The 14,246-nt window shown below is 43.7% G+C and overlaps 1 protein-coding gene across 2 annotated transcripts in view; it reads right to left on the bottom strand.

Moving 5' to 3' along the window:
- NCKIPSD (NCK interacting protein with SH3 domain) overlaps window positions 1-8,512 on the bottom strand; it is an 83,501-nt gene extending 74,989 nt beyond the window's left edge. Inside the window, exon 1 of one of the 2 annotated variants that reach the window (XM_033141009.1) lies at window positions 8,199-8,512. In XM_033141009.1, the coding sequence (XP_032996900.1) occupies window positions 8,199-8,369 (171 nt within the window). In that variant the 5' untranslated portion in view covers window positions 8,370-8,512. The remainder of the gene's footprint in view (window positions 1-8,198) is intronic. The other variant, XM_033141010.1, reaches the window with a different exon arrangement.
- Window positions 8,513-14,246: the final 5,734 nt, after the last annotated feature.

Genomic DNA, 14,246 nt, shown 5'->3' with positions numbered 1-14,246 from the left:
GTCAATACTGTTGAGGGAAGGACAAGAGAATTCACACAAGGAAGGATACAATGCTAAAGACTGGAAGCAGCGTTCAAGCAGCAAACCAGCCTGAGCACGTGAACACAGGCCGTTCCAATGAGAACTCACTGAAAGCAGGAAGCCACCTAAACAGAATGGCTTGTATTTTTTTAGACTTGTGCACTTCCTCAACTCCTAGAAGGAGAAACCACTTCTGTCCAGGTGGCCAACCCTCTGTGGGCCACCTCTGACACATGGGTGGAGTCTGCCCACCACCTGCCAATCACCTGGCTTAAGGTGGACCCGATCCCTGCCAAAAGCAATGGGGTGTGGAAGAGATGTATTCAGCATTGAATTTAAACAGTGACAACTGCAATCCCTGCTGCCAAAGAACAACTGGGAGGGCACAGCTGAGATTGTCATCCCAGTTGTCCCTTTGCAGTGAAGCATGCACTCAGTCCTTTTTAAATTTAGCACCAAATGCAAGCCCCACTGCTTTCAGCAGGGAATGGATCCAGCACCAAATGAAACCCCACTGCAAAAGAACATTTGGGAGCACAGTTGTTCCTTGACCACCATGGCGGGGATGGAAAGAAGCACAGGGAGGCTTAAAAGTGCAGGGGAAGACACAGTTCCAACAGAATATTTACTGTTTCTCCTTGCTGAGCAAGGCGCATCCCAACAAAGGAACCTTGCTCCAGCCAAGGAGCAACTGGCAGCCCATTTTCTTTGAAATCCCACAGTTACCTGTCGCACACCTGATTTCAGGTGCAGGGCAGGCAGGTGTGGTTTCCTGGCAGGTCAAGTCTGCCCTGTGAACGGAGGTTCCCCACTCCTGCACTGCTTCTTCTGTTGGCCATTACCCTTAGCCTCCTGCCCTGACTCATCTGCTGTGTTCTCATTGCTCTGTCCTCACCACTCATCCTTTAGAGACCCTTTCTACAATCAGCTACGTGGAATGCTCAGTTTGACATGAAACAAAAGTCTGAATTAACCTGCCACAACGAAAATACACAGTGCTCAAAAGGCAGATCCGATTCATCCATTGTTCCATGTCTGTCTTGCTGTTGACATATACAACAACTTCAGGCCAGGGTACCTGAAAGACTGCCTGCCCACAGATAGATCACTTCGATCATCTGAGATCTTACTTGTAGTAACAAGTCCTATGGGCTATTGCGCCCTTGCATTTTGAAATGCTCTTCCTTCTGCCATACTTCTGTTGTGTTTTACAGATCTTTAAAAGACATGTTTCTTTTCCCACACTTTCCCTGACCACTGCATTTGGTTGCTGAAGCTGGACCCCTGTACCTGACAATTGTGACTTGTGTTTTATCCATTATTGCAATGGTGTGGCATGTGTGGTTTTATACTGTTCTATATTCTGAGCTTTGTATGCCACTTAAGAGATTTTTTGTGCTATTGAGCTGGTTACAAATGCTCTTAAATAAAGCCACAGCAAGGGAGCAAGTTACATGTAGCGAACCATATGTGAGAGAAGCTCTCTACATGGTTCATATGCATTAGCCATGTCAATGCAACCCTCCACCCCACGCTTTTTGCTGGAATTGCGCTGGCATGGCTGGAATCCATCCAACCCGCCTGATGAGCTGCTCGTGCTCATGATGAGCTCTACCCATGTAGCTGTGCTGCAACTGGTTACCCATGTATCTGCTTGCACGTATGAGGGTTTCAAAACAGATTAATATTTCACAGACCATTTCCCACAACTGAATAAACAGGCTACGATGACAGCTGAGCCAGTCTTCTCCTCATCTCACTCTCAGAGACAGAAGACAACAGTCCTACAGTAACAGATAATAAATGGTTATTATTTTGGTCATGATTTCAACAGCAGAGATAGAGGCAATGTTGTTCTCACTTTCATCTTTGATGACAAAGATCCTGTAGAGCTATGGTGCAATCCAAACCCTTATGGTCTAAAAGCTGAAACTTGGAAGAGATCCAGATTCCCATTAAGTGATTACATGTTTTACTATTAAGATAATGTATGGATTGTTTAACCTAACCATAAGGCCCTCATTTGTTACATTGGGCTTTCTTTCCTATTCAGCAACTATTCACTTCCTTGACACACAGAATAAATCCGTTTCTCCTGAGGAAGCTTTTAAATTGATTTTTTTTATTACTTCATATAAAACTTCACTCTTCTATCTACAATAAATTATGTTCTGCCTCATATGAAAGCTTCTATTGTAGCCACCACACTTTTTTGCTGTCCGCAACCTATTTAAGTGTCACTCTTACACTCTTGAGATCTTCCAACAACTGGCATCATCCTTTTAGTCAGACACTGTGAAGTTCATAGGCTGGTTTTCCTACCACAACATCTGCTTTGCATTAAAGTATTGGTAGCACTTACTGGGGAGCCTCAAGTAACTCCAAGCAATTAACCAGATGATGCTGTCAGGTGCGCTTCTCATACCTCTCAGCTGTAGCACCTGTTCAAGCCATTGTTCCCTACAGTGTAGCTGACCTCAAATCCTGTATCCAAAACTCTAGACACTAAAGGCTTGCTTACATTAAACTCTCCCAGTATCATTGCAGCTGAGTAAGAAGTAGTTTATGAGATCTTTGTGGTGTTGACACAACTTTATGGAAGCTGCTGTCATCGTCGTCGTCCCCCATGCGAGGAAAAATGCTATGGATGCAAATTCAAACACAAATTCTGTGCCCAAGAACTTAAAATCTGCATCATGAATTTAATAAACACATTTCCTAGAAGCAAGGCTGGTTTAAAAGGACCTTTCATTTACCACTATGTCCCTTTCCACATCTGTGTTCAAAATTACAATGAATATAACAGGCACACAGTCAGGAAACGAGCTCAAGGTGACTCAAGCCACAATTTCAAGGGGAAGGCAAAAAGGGAAGCCCAGGATCACTACAAGCTTCTTCTGTCTCAAATATGTTGTGACAGATCCTGAGCATGAGAAAAACAATTTACAAAAGTAAAACTGAATTGGGCTCTTGCATGAATTAATTTGGCATTTCTTATTGAAGAGAAAGATGGTAGGGGATAAGGCAAGAGAAAAGACGGATGTGGACATCTGTTCCAGGTAACCTGTAGGGACAGGCAACATTAGATTCACAGGGTACTAAACCTCACCAAATATGCACTTGCAGCTGAAATCAACCACCCTTCGGTGTTCTAGGTTTCACTCTCAAATTCTCAAGCTGCTCTTTACAACCAGGTCAACAGTAAAACCTTAGCAGTGCCCTGTTTTGCACTGAAGCACTATAAATTCTGTAGTTCCACAGAACAAAAAATAGCTCGACATACCACTAAGCTGGAGAAAACACACACGGCCTGGCAGAACGTTTTCTAAAACAAAGCTGGTTGTGCATTTTGCCTCTTGAAGCCAAGATGTGAAGGAAGAACTCAAAAAAAAAGTGCAGGTGGCATTAACAGGTGCAATGCCTTAATTTAAGTCAGAGATCCCACTTTAAATTACATTATTTCAATTGCCATGCTGTGATATCAGTTCATAACTCCCACTAGGAAGTTCCACTAGGAAGGTTTTCTTCCGCTGACTGTAGCTCTTGCAGCATGTGGAGTTTACCTGGAACCTGACTGCATTATTAATGAAGTTTGCTGCTGGGTTACTTTTTGCAACAGTGATTCTCACTGGCACCACACATCCTCTCTCGTCTCAACACACTGTCACTTACCATTTGATGCAATGTTCTTGCAGTGAGCGTGGCAACATAAATTACCTTTAAGCATCTTGCTAATTAGCATCAATGCACTTATTAAATGAGACTCAAGAAGAGACAGCTCTTGAACACTTAAGCTACTCTTTTGTATATGGGTTTTCTATAAAAGATTTGGTTATTTCCAAATATTATTATTGGCATCTTCGATCCATCAACACTTGCATCACCACCAAACTGGAAGCAATAGACACTGAAAATTAGAAAGCAGCTCAGGAATATTTGGGACAGAGGTTGCCATCCTACAGTTATTGAGACACTGGAAACCTCCTGCTCTGGTCACTGTAAACAACCAGAACACTGTCTCCTAGCAAGTGAAGCCTTGGGCTCACTAGGCCTAGCTATGCTACAGCAATTTAAAAAATAAACCTTGTTTTGATTGAAAATCAATAGATGGATAACTTAGCAAATCCTTGAAATCAGTGGCTAATTATTCTACAATACAGGATGCTATGATTAGGCTAGCTAAACCCCACTGTAAGTACCTACTAGAATGAACTCATGGGAGAAATGTCTTTAGGCTGGTATGGAAAACAAGTCACAACTAAATTAACAACAAGTTACTGAACAACCAGAAGAGCTAGGTTTCTGGTGCATGAACACAACAAAAGATAAAATAGTGTGTTATGAATAGCATAGTATGTGCTATAGATGCTGGCAATTTAATCTGGAGAGAAACTGATCACCGAAAAGCATAACTCATCAGTTTGGAGTTCACTTCTCTGGATTGCTTAAAAAGCAAATCCTCTTAAAAACCAATACAGAGTATCCCTAAATCAAAAGGGATGAGTTAGTCCATTAGTTATTTTTCTTCTGTATGCAGACAAAAATGTGGCAAAAGATGGACTAAAAAAATGCATTTTAAGGTGCTGGAAGAAGAAAATGCTTGCTAAATACAAGTTTGAGACACTGATTCTCAAATGTGAAAATGAAGTTTTAGAGCACCCTTTCTTACTGCATGTGTAGACAGGGGATAGGCTGGCATTTGGCTTCATGCTACGCAGGGGCAGAGAGGAGTTTACGTCTCCCCAGGGACCTCAGCATCTCCCTATGGAAGGCGCCACATACAACTTTTATTTGTGCAGTTATTTTCTGAAAATGCTAAAGCTATTTCAAAATGCCCTACTCCTGTTTGGCTGAATCTGGTTATTAAAAAAAACCAATACAGTACTTTTCTCTCCCACTCTCACAACATCATCCATGAAGACCACACCCCCAATGCAGTCTGATCCTTTCACAGTTTTTTTTTAATACAAACTGGAATTCTGGCATCGAACTGTTTGCAGAGGTCAGTGTGGCGTCTACTGTTTTGAATGTATTCCACTCCCTGCACACACACATGTACGCACACACTCTCGCACACACTCCTATCATCGTGCACCAGGCAAGGTTGAAAAAACAATTTTTTCAGGTACATTCTGACAGGACATTAAATTAACGACAGGCTCCAGACCAATACCAATTATAAGGCAGTTGCCAAAAAATATTTTATTATGAGAGCACAACTCCCCATAAACAGTCATGGTTGTCCCATTTACTTCAGAGCTCTTCACGCAACATAATATAAAATGCTACCTGTGAAGTAAGGGGCATGACTTAATATGACTTACAAGTTCTAATGACTTACAAGTTCTAGGTCCACATCAATGTAAATAAGGAGCATGGGACAGCAGATGGGGCTGGTTTGTATCAGCTCCAACCCCCCATATCCACTTTATCCAGCCCACAGAGGGGTGTGTTGGCAGGATGTGGCAGGGCCATTAATAGGAAGGGGCAAGGCTTCACCATCCTTACACTGGCCGCATTTTTCTCTTGGCAGACAGGCAGATACTGAAGCAAAAGAGGCCTTTTCAAAAAATAAGCAACTGGAACATAGGAAAGCCTGAACAGCACAAAGGCCAGTGCTTCTGATGAGTCATGGACCTGTTTTAAGACACAATTTCTTTAAAATTTGCACACTAATTAACTGCCTATATTAAGACACAAGTGTGTTCTGAACAGTAGAGGGCCTTGTGCACGTGCTGTGGGATTTTTGGGGGGAGGGAACTGGGGGATTTTTGCATTTTCAAAAATCTGGAAGCTTCATATGTGCATTAAAATATTACAATGAAGTATGTTGCATGCTCCCATCATTGACAGAGGGGAGTGTTTCTCCCACTGCAAACGGCAAGTGTGAGGGAGGTTAGGACAGTGGTTGGGGTTAGAGACTTATGGTCCCCTTCTTCCATGCCTGTTCCAAAAGAGGCTACCCCACACCCCAAATATGGGGAAGGGAATCAACAATGCAAGAGTAAACTACGGTATGTGACAACAGTCACCTCTCGTTTGACTCTTTATAAGTAAATTATAACTATTAAGCACAAAAGCATGGTTTCTTTATGCAGCTGCTTCAGGCACAAGTTCAAGTTTCTAGCATTAGAACTAAATGCTTTAAGCCAAGCTGTGTTTGTTTCAAAGCAAATTCACATTTCAATGTTTATGCTATCCCTAGGAATTCTCCACTAAATACACCCTCACACTAGAGAGGAGGGTGTTATCACTCATCACTCTGATTCCTATTTGGGCTGAAGCAATCTGTTCTTTCACTTTCCATAATTGCTAACATGTCTGACTTGGCTATAATTACTTCCACTATTGTTACAACATTTGCTCAGGCTTAGCCGTCTGGCCCCTTCATCAGTAGTTGGACAGGCCTGTTATTAGCCTCTCTCTATTATAATCCACATTAGAAGGAGGTTTGCAACCACTGCTGCTCTCCTCTGCATTCAGCGAGTCACAGTATTCTCAGTAAACACAGAAAGCCAGCTTCAGAAATACTTTCTAAACAGCTGCCTGACACACACACACACACAAAATGTATACAGAAACATCAAGAAATACATGCATTAGTAGAGCTCTGAATCCTTTGTAATGGCTAGCATCCAACACAGGCTCCCTTTGGGAGTAACTGCCACATAGTTTTCCCTTTTCCTTTTCAGCATTACAAATGCCTTCACATTTCATCCACATCAATACACTCGAGCTCCAATGAACTATATATTCTGCACATGGAGATCAGGTGTGAGAGATGGGTCATTGGATTTGCAAACACTAGAGATAAAGGGAAGGAGTGTGTGTTAGCACTCTCTCTCTCTCTCTCTCTCCCCCCCCCCCCCATGATCTGTTTCTGAATACAGTATACCATGAATACCTTGGGTTGTATGCAACTCACCCTTGAACATGCCCACATTAGAGCTTGACTTTCTGGTGTGAAAGTTAGGACCAAATGCATGTTTCACGTCCCTTGGGCAATGAGACGCAGGTGTAGGCTAAGCATCTTAGGATGCACCTCATCTGATATACTATCCCATCTTTCATTCTGCACCAGTTTCTCTTCCTTGCTACTTGAGCAAGACTGCATACTGTATTTTCATTTCATATCCCCATCAGTTTCCATCTCACATAGTGATATTTGGAAGTAACAAGAAATGCCCCCCCCCCTCCTTTTGGCGTACTAGAGCAGATACTGATGTAAGATTACAAAGCATTCTTTGTAAAATATTATTTTTATTTTTAACCATTTGCCTGGCCCAACTGTAAGAAATCACAGTCAATAAAAGGGCATCGCAAGAGCAATACCAGGCCACTGAGGGACAAACCAAGGACAAACATCTGCAAAAGAGCTTTGAAGAAGACCTGAAATGGAGAAGTGCTAAGTGACACAGTCACTACAAGAAGCACTGTAAAGTAAGGCTTCCTTTAGCAAGGAGACACTCTCTCTAGCCCAGAGTCACCTTCAAGTCTCACGAGTCTTGTCATTTGACCCCTACCCTGTCAACACACCATGTGAGAGCTGCCCATCTCCTCGAAGCAGGCCCTGCGCCACTTGACACAACTCGAAGCGGCACGGCGTCGCCGAGACCCACGAGACCCAGAGGCCAGCGCCGCCTAACTTTCCAGGGGAAGGTGCGCGCACCATTCTCACCGGGTGCCCAGCAGCTCTCTAAAGGCAGCAAAGCCCCCGGGGGTGGGGGACGCTTCCGCCCCTTCCTTCTACACTACAGTCCCTTCTTCTGTGCCCGGAGCTGCACACAACCTCCCCAGAGGCCACAGGCTGCAGAGGCGGCACTGGGAAACCTTGGCCATTCCTCCCCCATGGACCTGCGCAGCGACAGAAAGGTGTGCGCGGGAGAGCGAAGCAGACGTAAACACGAGCGACGCGTGAGGCAAATCCGGGCTGGCCTCCTTCCCTCGAAGTTATGGGCTGCGTCTGGGAAAACCCCCCAGGACCAGCTGCGTGCGCGTGCTTTGCACACCTGGAAGAGGGGGCGACACGGGCGCAAGGCCCACCCCCCACCCATGGCAGGCGGGGAGCAAGAGGAGGAGGAGGAGGAAGGGGCCGGAGCCCCGCCGCGTCCCCCTCGAGGCTGTCGTCCCCGCCGCCGCCTCCCTCGCCCCCCTGCCACCGCCGTCCCACGCCTGACCTGTAGGCGCTTCAGGTAAGAGGCCGGCACGTAGCCCGTCTCCCCGGAGCCCGCTCGGGTCACCAGCCACCAGTGCTGGTTGCTCCGCTCCAGCAGCAGGAAGGTCTCTCCGGCGCCGAAGGCCAGGGAGCTGGGCTCGGCCGAGCGGAAGCCGTACAGGGCCCGGTACATGGCGGTCGCGAAGGTGGGGCGGCGCGGGGGGGGAGGGGGAAACACTACAGGGCAGCGGACCCGAAGGGGACCCTCCGGTCAAGAGTGCCAGCGCCGCCTCCTCCGCCGCTGCCGCCGGCTCCTGATGCAAAACACGGCTCCCGAGGCTCCGCCCCCGCCCCGGGCTGCGTCACCCTCGCCGGCGATGTCAGCGCGCAGCCACGCCCCCTGCCGGCCTCGCGGGGCTGTGGCGCCACCTGCTGGGCTGCTGCTCTATGAGGGAGGCGGGAAGCGCGGCCGGGTGAGGAAAGAGCAACAGCGCCTCAAGCGGCGGTGGCTGTTGCTGCTGCTGCTGCTGCTGTTGGGTCAAGTTGTCGTCCCTCGCCCCGACTTAGGGGAACGTCTCCGGCGCCCCTCTATACTAAAAATGCTCTCACGCTGCATTTTCCCTTATTCTTATTCTTATTCGAAATAGTAGCAGTAGAATAAGAATAAGAATAAGAATTCTATTATTTCTACCCCACCCATCTGGCTGGGTGGCTTAAGCTACAGCAAATATAAAACCATAGTTTGATTTTATAGCCTATATATTTGTGTGTGGGCACCCACATTTTTACAGATCCTGAAGCTGAGGCTCCAGTACTTTGGCCACCTCATGAGAAGAGAAGACTCCCTAGAAAAGACCCTGATGTTGGGAAAGATGGAGGGCACAAGGAGAAGGAGACGACAGAGGATGAGATGGTTGGACAGACTAACATGAGTCTGACCAAACTGTGGGAGGCAGTGGAGGATAGGGGTGCCTGGCGTGCCCTGGTCCATGGGGTCACGAAGAGTCGGACACGACTGAACGACTGAACAACAACAACAACCCTCATTTTTCACTCATGGGTCTCTAGGTGACTTACAGGTTTTTTAAAAACTGCAAAAAAAACCACTCATTAAAAAACAAACATAGGTAGATAGATATTCTATTAAAAGCATACAATCACAACAACAAAAAAGCTCTTACAGGCCTTTCTTTCCTGATGCATCCACAATAACTACCGGTACATGTTGAGGAGATTAGTTTCACCAAGGAATTTCACTGCAGCTAATCTAGCCCAGGCATGGAGGCAGAAGGGAGAGGAGTTTGAACTCTGGTTCTTGCTTTGAAGAGAGGAGGAAAATCACAAAGTAAACCTGTCGTATTGCCTTACTGGAGACAAGGGGCAAGAAGGACATGTCTCTTGGCCTAATCACTGGCAGTACTCTGGAGGAGATATTTTAAGGCACTGGATAAATGCTGTATACCTGAACAAAATGAAACAGTGGGAGACTGTCAAGTTCTTTATGAGGGAACAGGGTGCTGAAGACAGGTGCTTATGTTTCTGTATGAAGGACTCTAGCATCAACCTGTAATTTTAGGGTGACTCTGTCATCAGATTCACAATTGTTTGGGGGACAAGAGATCAGCATTTGCATGAGTAACTGTTGCAGGAACCCAATTTAACACTACATCGCTGCCTGGCAGGTCAGCAGAACTTTCTAAAGCAAGAATTAGAATGTTAGCAGGCACCGAAGAGACAGGTATGTGCTGTCCAACAGTCCGGACATCACTATAAATAGGATGTGCCACCTAGTGAAGGAGCATGCAGGAGACAATGCTAGTATTGCAGGAAACAACATGTAAAGAGAAAAGAAAAATGCCTAACATACGGACAGCACTGCAAAGCATGTGGCAAGTTTTCAAAGCTAGTGCAGGAAGGTGAAATCTCAGAGACAGACAGTGAAAGGAGCGCAGGAAGACAGTGATGAATCTAAGCACTGGGATGATGTCCTAAGCTGACTTTGGGATCACTGTTATCAGGATTTCCACATACTGTAGTGGGAAATACTGGGGCAGTGGGAATCAGTACCTACCCCTACTGCACTCTTTGCTCATATACTTTTGAGCAAAAAAGCATTTCCCTTTCAGCTGCAGTGTGCTGCCAGTGACACTGGTTAATGCAAAGACATACTGTACATTGAACTGTGTCACCAGCTGCTTATTATGTACAACAAGACTATCCTGAAACCTGTGGGCAAGTGCAGACTTCTTTTTTACATTGGAGCGGCATATCAATGTTATGAAATAAATAAGTAAAGGAATTGCAAACAAATTGGAATAATTAGATGTAAATCCACTGTAAAAAACACAAAGGTTTTGTTTTTTTTACAGTGTAGTGGGCCAAGGCTTTTTTCTTTGTTTGTTTGTTTGTTTGTTTGTTGGCTGTTATGTTGAAAAAAGCTCCAGAGTGCCAGTTCTCACACGCTCCCTTTTGGCTCTGCCAGCACAGTTTTCTAACATCCTGGAAGTGATGCTAGCCAGGCGGAAAGCAGAGATTGCTCCCTTCACTATTGCCAGGAGTGGGGAGAGGATGAATGAGCACAAGGGAATGAGAGGGGAGGCTGGGTATTGCCTGCAGGCATCTCTAGTGTAAGCAATGTGGTTGCTTTCAGCTATTTAAATGTTCAGTCACCTTATACTTCAGAGAAACTGTCACCTTCAAGACGCACCTTTATTAAGGTACTGTACTATGTAATTGCATGCAAAATACAACTGATTAGTCACTTGCCAAGTTTTCTTTATTTTTTAAAAAGAACACAGAGTTCTAATCATTTAAGGCATCTGAAATTGGTATGACAATCCCTGTGAAAATGAACTGTGTGGAACACATATCTCCTTTCACTCTCCGTTACCTGACAAGGACAGAGAGAGAGACACAGTAAGACTGAAAGGCTGATAATGGGAAACTGAGAATAAAAGGAACTATTTCAAGGAGGCTTGACTATTACAGTCTTTTTCATGAGTTATGGCAGAGGCAAGAAAGCAGAACGATCCAACAGAGCTTGGGAGCTACACAACTAAAAACACCCGGGGGGGGGAGGGGATTGACAGTTGTATCCAACAAGGCCCTAGTCATAGTAGACACATTAAAATTAATTCTAGGACTAACCACAGCCCCAACTACAGATTTGTACAGTACTAACTACATTTTTTTTAGCCCTGTAAGTAAAAGAGACTTTCATATATTATTCAGACCATGCCCTCATTTAAAGCACATTGCTTCTCCCAAAGAATCATGGGAAGTGTAGTTTGTTAAGGCGCTGAGAATTGTAAATCTGTGAGAGGTAAACTGCAGTTGCTATGACTTTATTTTATTTTATTTATTTTTTGAGGGAGCCAGGGAGCCAGGTGCTTCAAATGGGTTTTAAATGTATGTAACTGAAATATACTCGGAGTCAAGTGTGAATTTCATGCTCTTTATTCAGCTCATAGTAGTGAGGGATGCAGTTCCCCCAAAACCTTTGCTTTATATACACTATTTACACAATGGGCCCCACGTGATTGGCTAATTCCGGGATACTCCTGTATGCCAATCAGAGTGCGGATTCACTTCTACCTGGAGCTGGATTGGGTGGCTACTGCAGACCAATCAGACTGCTGCAATCTCAATTCTATTGTTCTGGGACCAATCAGACTGCTGCAATCTCAATCCTATTGTTCTGGGACCAGTCAGACTGCTGCAATCTCAATCCTATTGTTCTAGGACCAATCAGACTGCTGCATTTTGGATCCTATTCAACTCAGTACATAACAGTAACCTTATCAGTCTCTGAATTGAGATTGAAAGCTGGCTCCTGAGTCCTCACAGAGCATTATAGCACCAAGTACAGAGCTCCAAGGACAAAGGACTGTTAGATTGCCACAAGTGGAACCTGCAACAAAGTGTTGCAACATGGAGTTCTCCTGTTGAGAATTCCAACCAGCCAGCCATTCCCGCCTTCCCAGATACTCCATGTCATTTCCCCTCCCACTGAGTTTTTCCTTTTCTGAGGTTCCTTCCCTCCCCGGCCAAAATCAAACAGCCTTCTGTGGCTACAAAAAGTCCTCATAAGTCTTTTGCAGAGTTCCCATTGTAATTTTTTTGTAGGCAGTTGTTTATGCTGATAACTCATGTTTGGTTGTTTGTTTGTTTGTGGATAACAATATCCATGAATCCAGTTACAGGTGGGTAGCCGTGTTGGTCTGCCATAGTCGAAACAAAATAGAAAATTGGAATGGGGTAACCTCATTGGAATGGGACAGATCACAAAGGGCGGTTAAACCTAGATCGGGGAGATTGCCAGTAAGTTTTTTTCAGATGGTTGAGGATTATAATCTGAAAGATGCTTGGAGGGAGAAGAATGGAAAAGAGAGGCAATATACATTTTATTCTGATGCAAAGAGGTCTTTTAGCAGAATTGATGCGATATGGGTTTCAGGTAGCCTAATACCTAAAATAAGGAAGGCAGAGATTATGCCAAAATCAATTACGGATCACAACCCAGTGATGTTGGAAATAAGAGATAATAACAAGAGAGATATAAGGTGGAGAATGAACGAGAGGTTACTAAATGATGAAAAGATTGTAATAGAGGCACAGAAAGCGATGAAAGAATTTTTTGAAATAAATATGACAAAGGACGTAGATTTGAAAGTAGTCTGGGATGCAAGTAAAGCTTTCATAAGAGGCTTTTATATAAAGCAAAATGCAATTCAGAAAAAGATAAAAGAATCTAAATTAAGGCAAATTCAACAAGAGATAGAGAAATGTGAGAAATTATTGGTTAAAACACCTAATGACATAACATTAAGCCAAAATATTAAAATATTGCAGTCCCAGTTATCTACATTATTATCAAATGAAATAGAAAGCAAATTGAAATGGATGAAACAAAAATTTTTCGAATTAGGAAACAGACCAGGCAAGTTATTAGCATGGCAGATAAAGAAAAGACAGGAGGAAAGACAAATAAACAAAATAATATATCAGGGGAGTATATTGGATACAGAGGAAAAAATAAAAAAAGGTTTTTTGGATTTTTATTCAAAGCTATACAGCAGAGGTCAGGAATCAGTGGAAGAGATACAGGATTACTTAAAAAAAAAGAAGATACCAAAAATAAGTGAAGAAAATATGAAAACTTTGAACGAGCCGATAACAGAGACTGAAATACACCAAGCAATTATTAAACTTAAATTAGGAAAGTCACCAGGTCCTGATGGACTAGCTGCAGTACATTACAAAAAATTAGAGGACTCTATAATAGCACCATTAAAACAAATAATGAATAAGAGCATGAAGGAAGGGCAAATACCAACTTCTTGGCAGGAAGCAAATATTGTGTTAATACACAAACAGGGAACGGACGGAGAGTCTGTGGACAATTATAGGCCCATTTCTCTTTTAAATAACGACTACAAACTATTTGCGGGTATTTTGGCCGATAGGTTGAAGAGGGTATTAAAGGAGGTGATACACGAAGACCAAGCGGGGTTCCTGCCAAACAGACATATAAAATCAAATATGAGGGTTGTGATAGACTTAATAGAATATTTAGAATTAAGACCAAGTAAGAGAGCGGGCTTTATAATGATTGATGCTGAGAAAGCATTCGATAATCTGTCAAGAAGTTTTTTATTGAAAGTGATGGAGATGTCATCAGTAGGAGAAGACTTTTATAGAGGAATAAAATCGATTTACGAGAAACAATCGGCTAGTCTGGTAATAAATGGTGACAGAACGGGAAGCTTTTTGGTAGAGAGGGGCACCAGACAAGGGTGTCCCCTCTCACCACTGCTGTTTATTTTGCCATTGGAAATATTATTAACAAATATTAGAGAGGAAGAAGAAATAACAGGAATAACATTAGGCAAAGAAAAATTTAAAGTCAGGGCATTTGCAGACGATATCCTAGTTACAACGGAAGACCCGGAGGTAAGCATTGCTAAAGTGATTGAATTAATTGAGGATTTCGGAGGAGTATCTGGATTTAAATTAAATAGAGGTAAAACAAAACTCCTGACAAAAAATATGCAATTGAATGAGCAAAATG

This window comes from Lacerta agilis, chromosome 2 (assembly GCF_009819535.1).
Source record: "Lacerta agilis isolate rLacAgi1 chromosome 2, rLacAgi1.pri, whole genome shotgun sequence".
NCBI lineage: Eukaryota > Metazoa > Chordata > Lepidosauria > Squamata > Lacertidae > Lacerta > Lacerta agilis.
The sequence above is the reverse complement of the archived record's forward strand: the minus strand, read 5'-3'. Positions and strand labels throughout refer to the sequence as shown.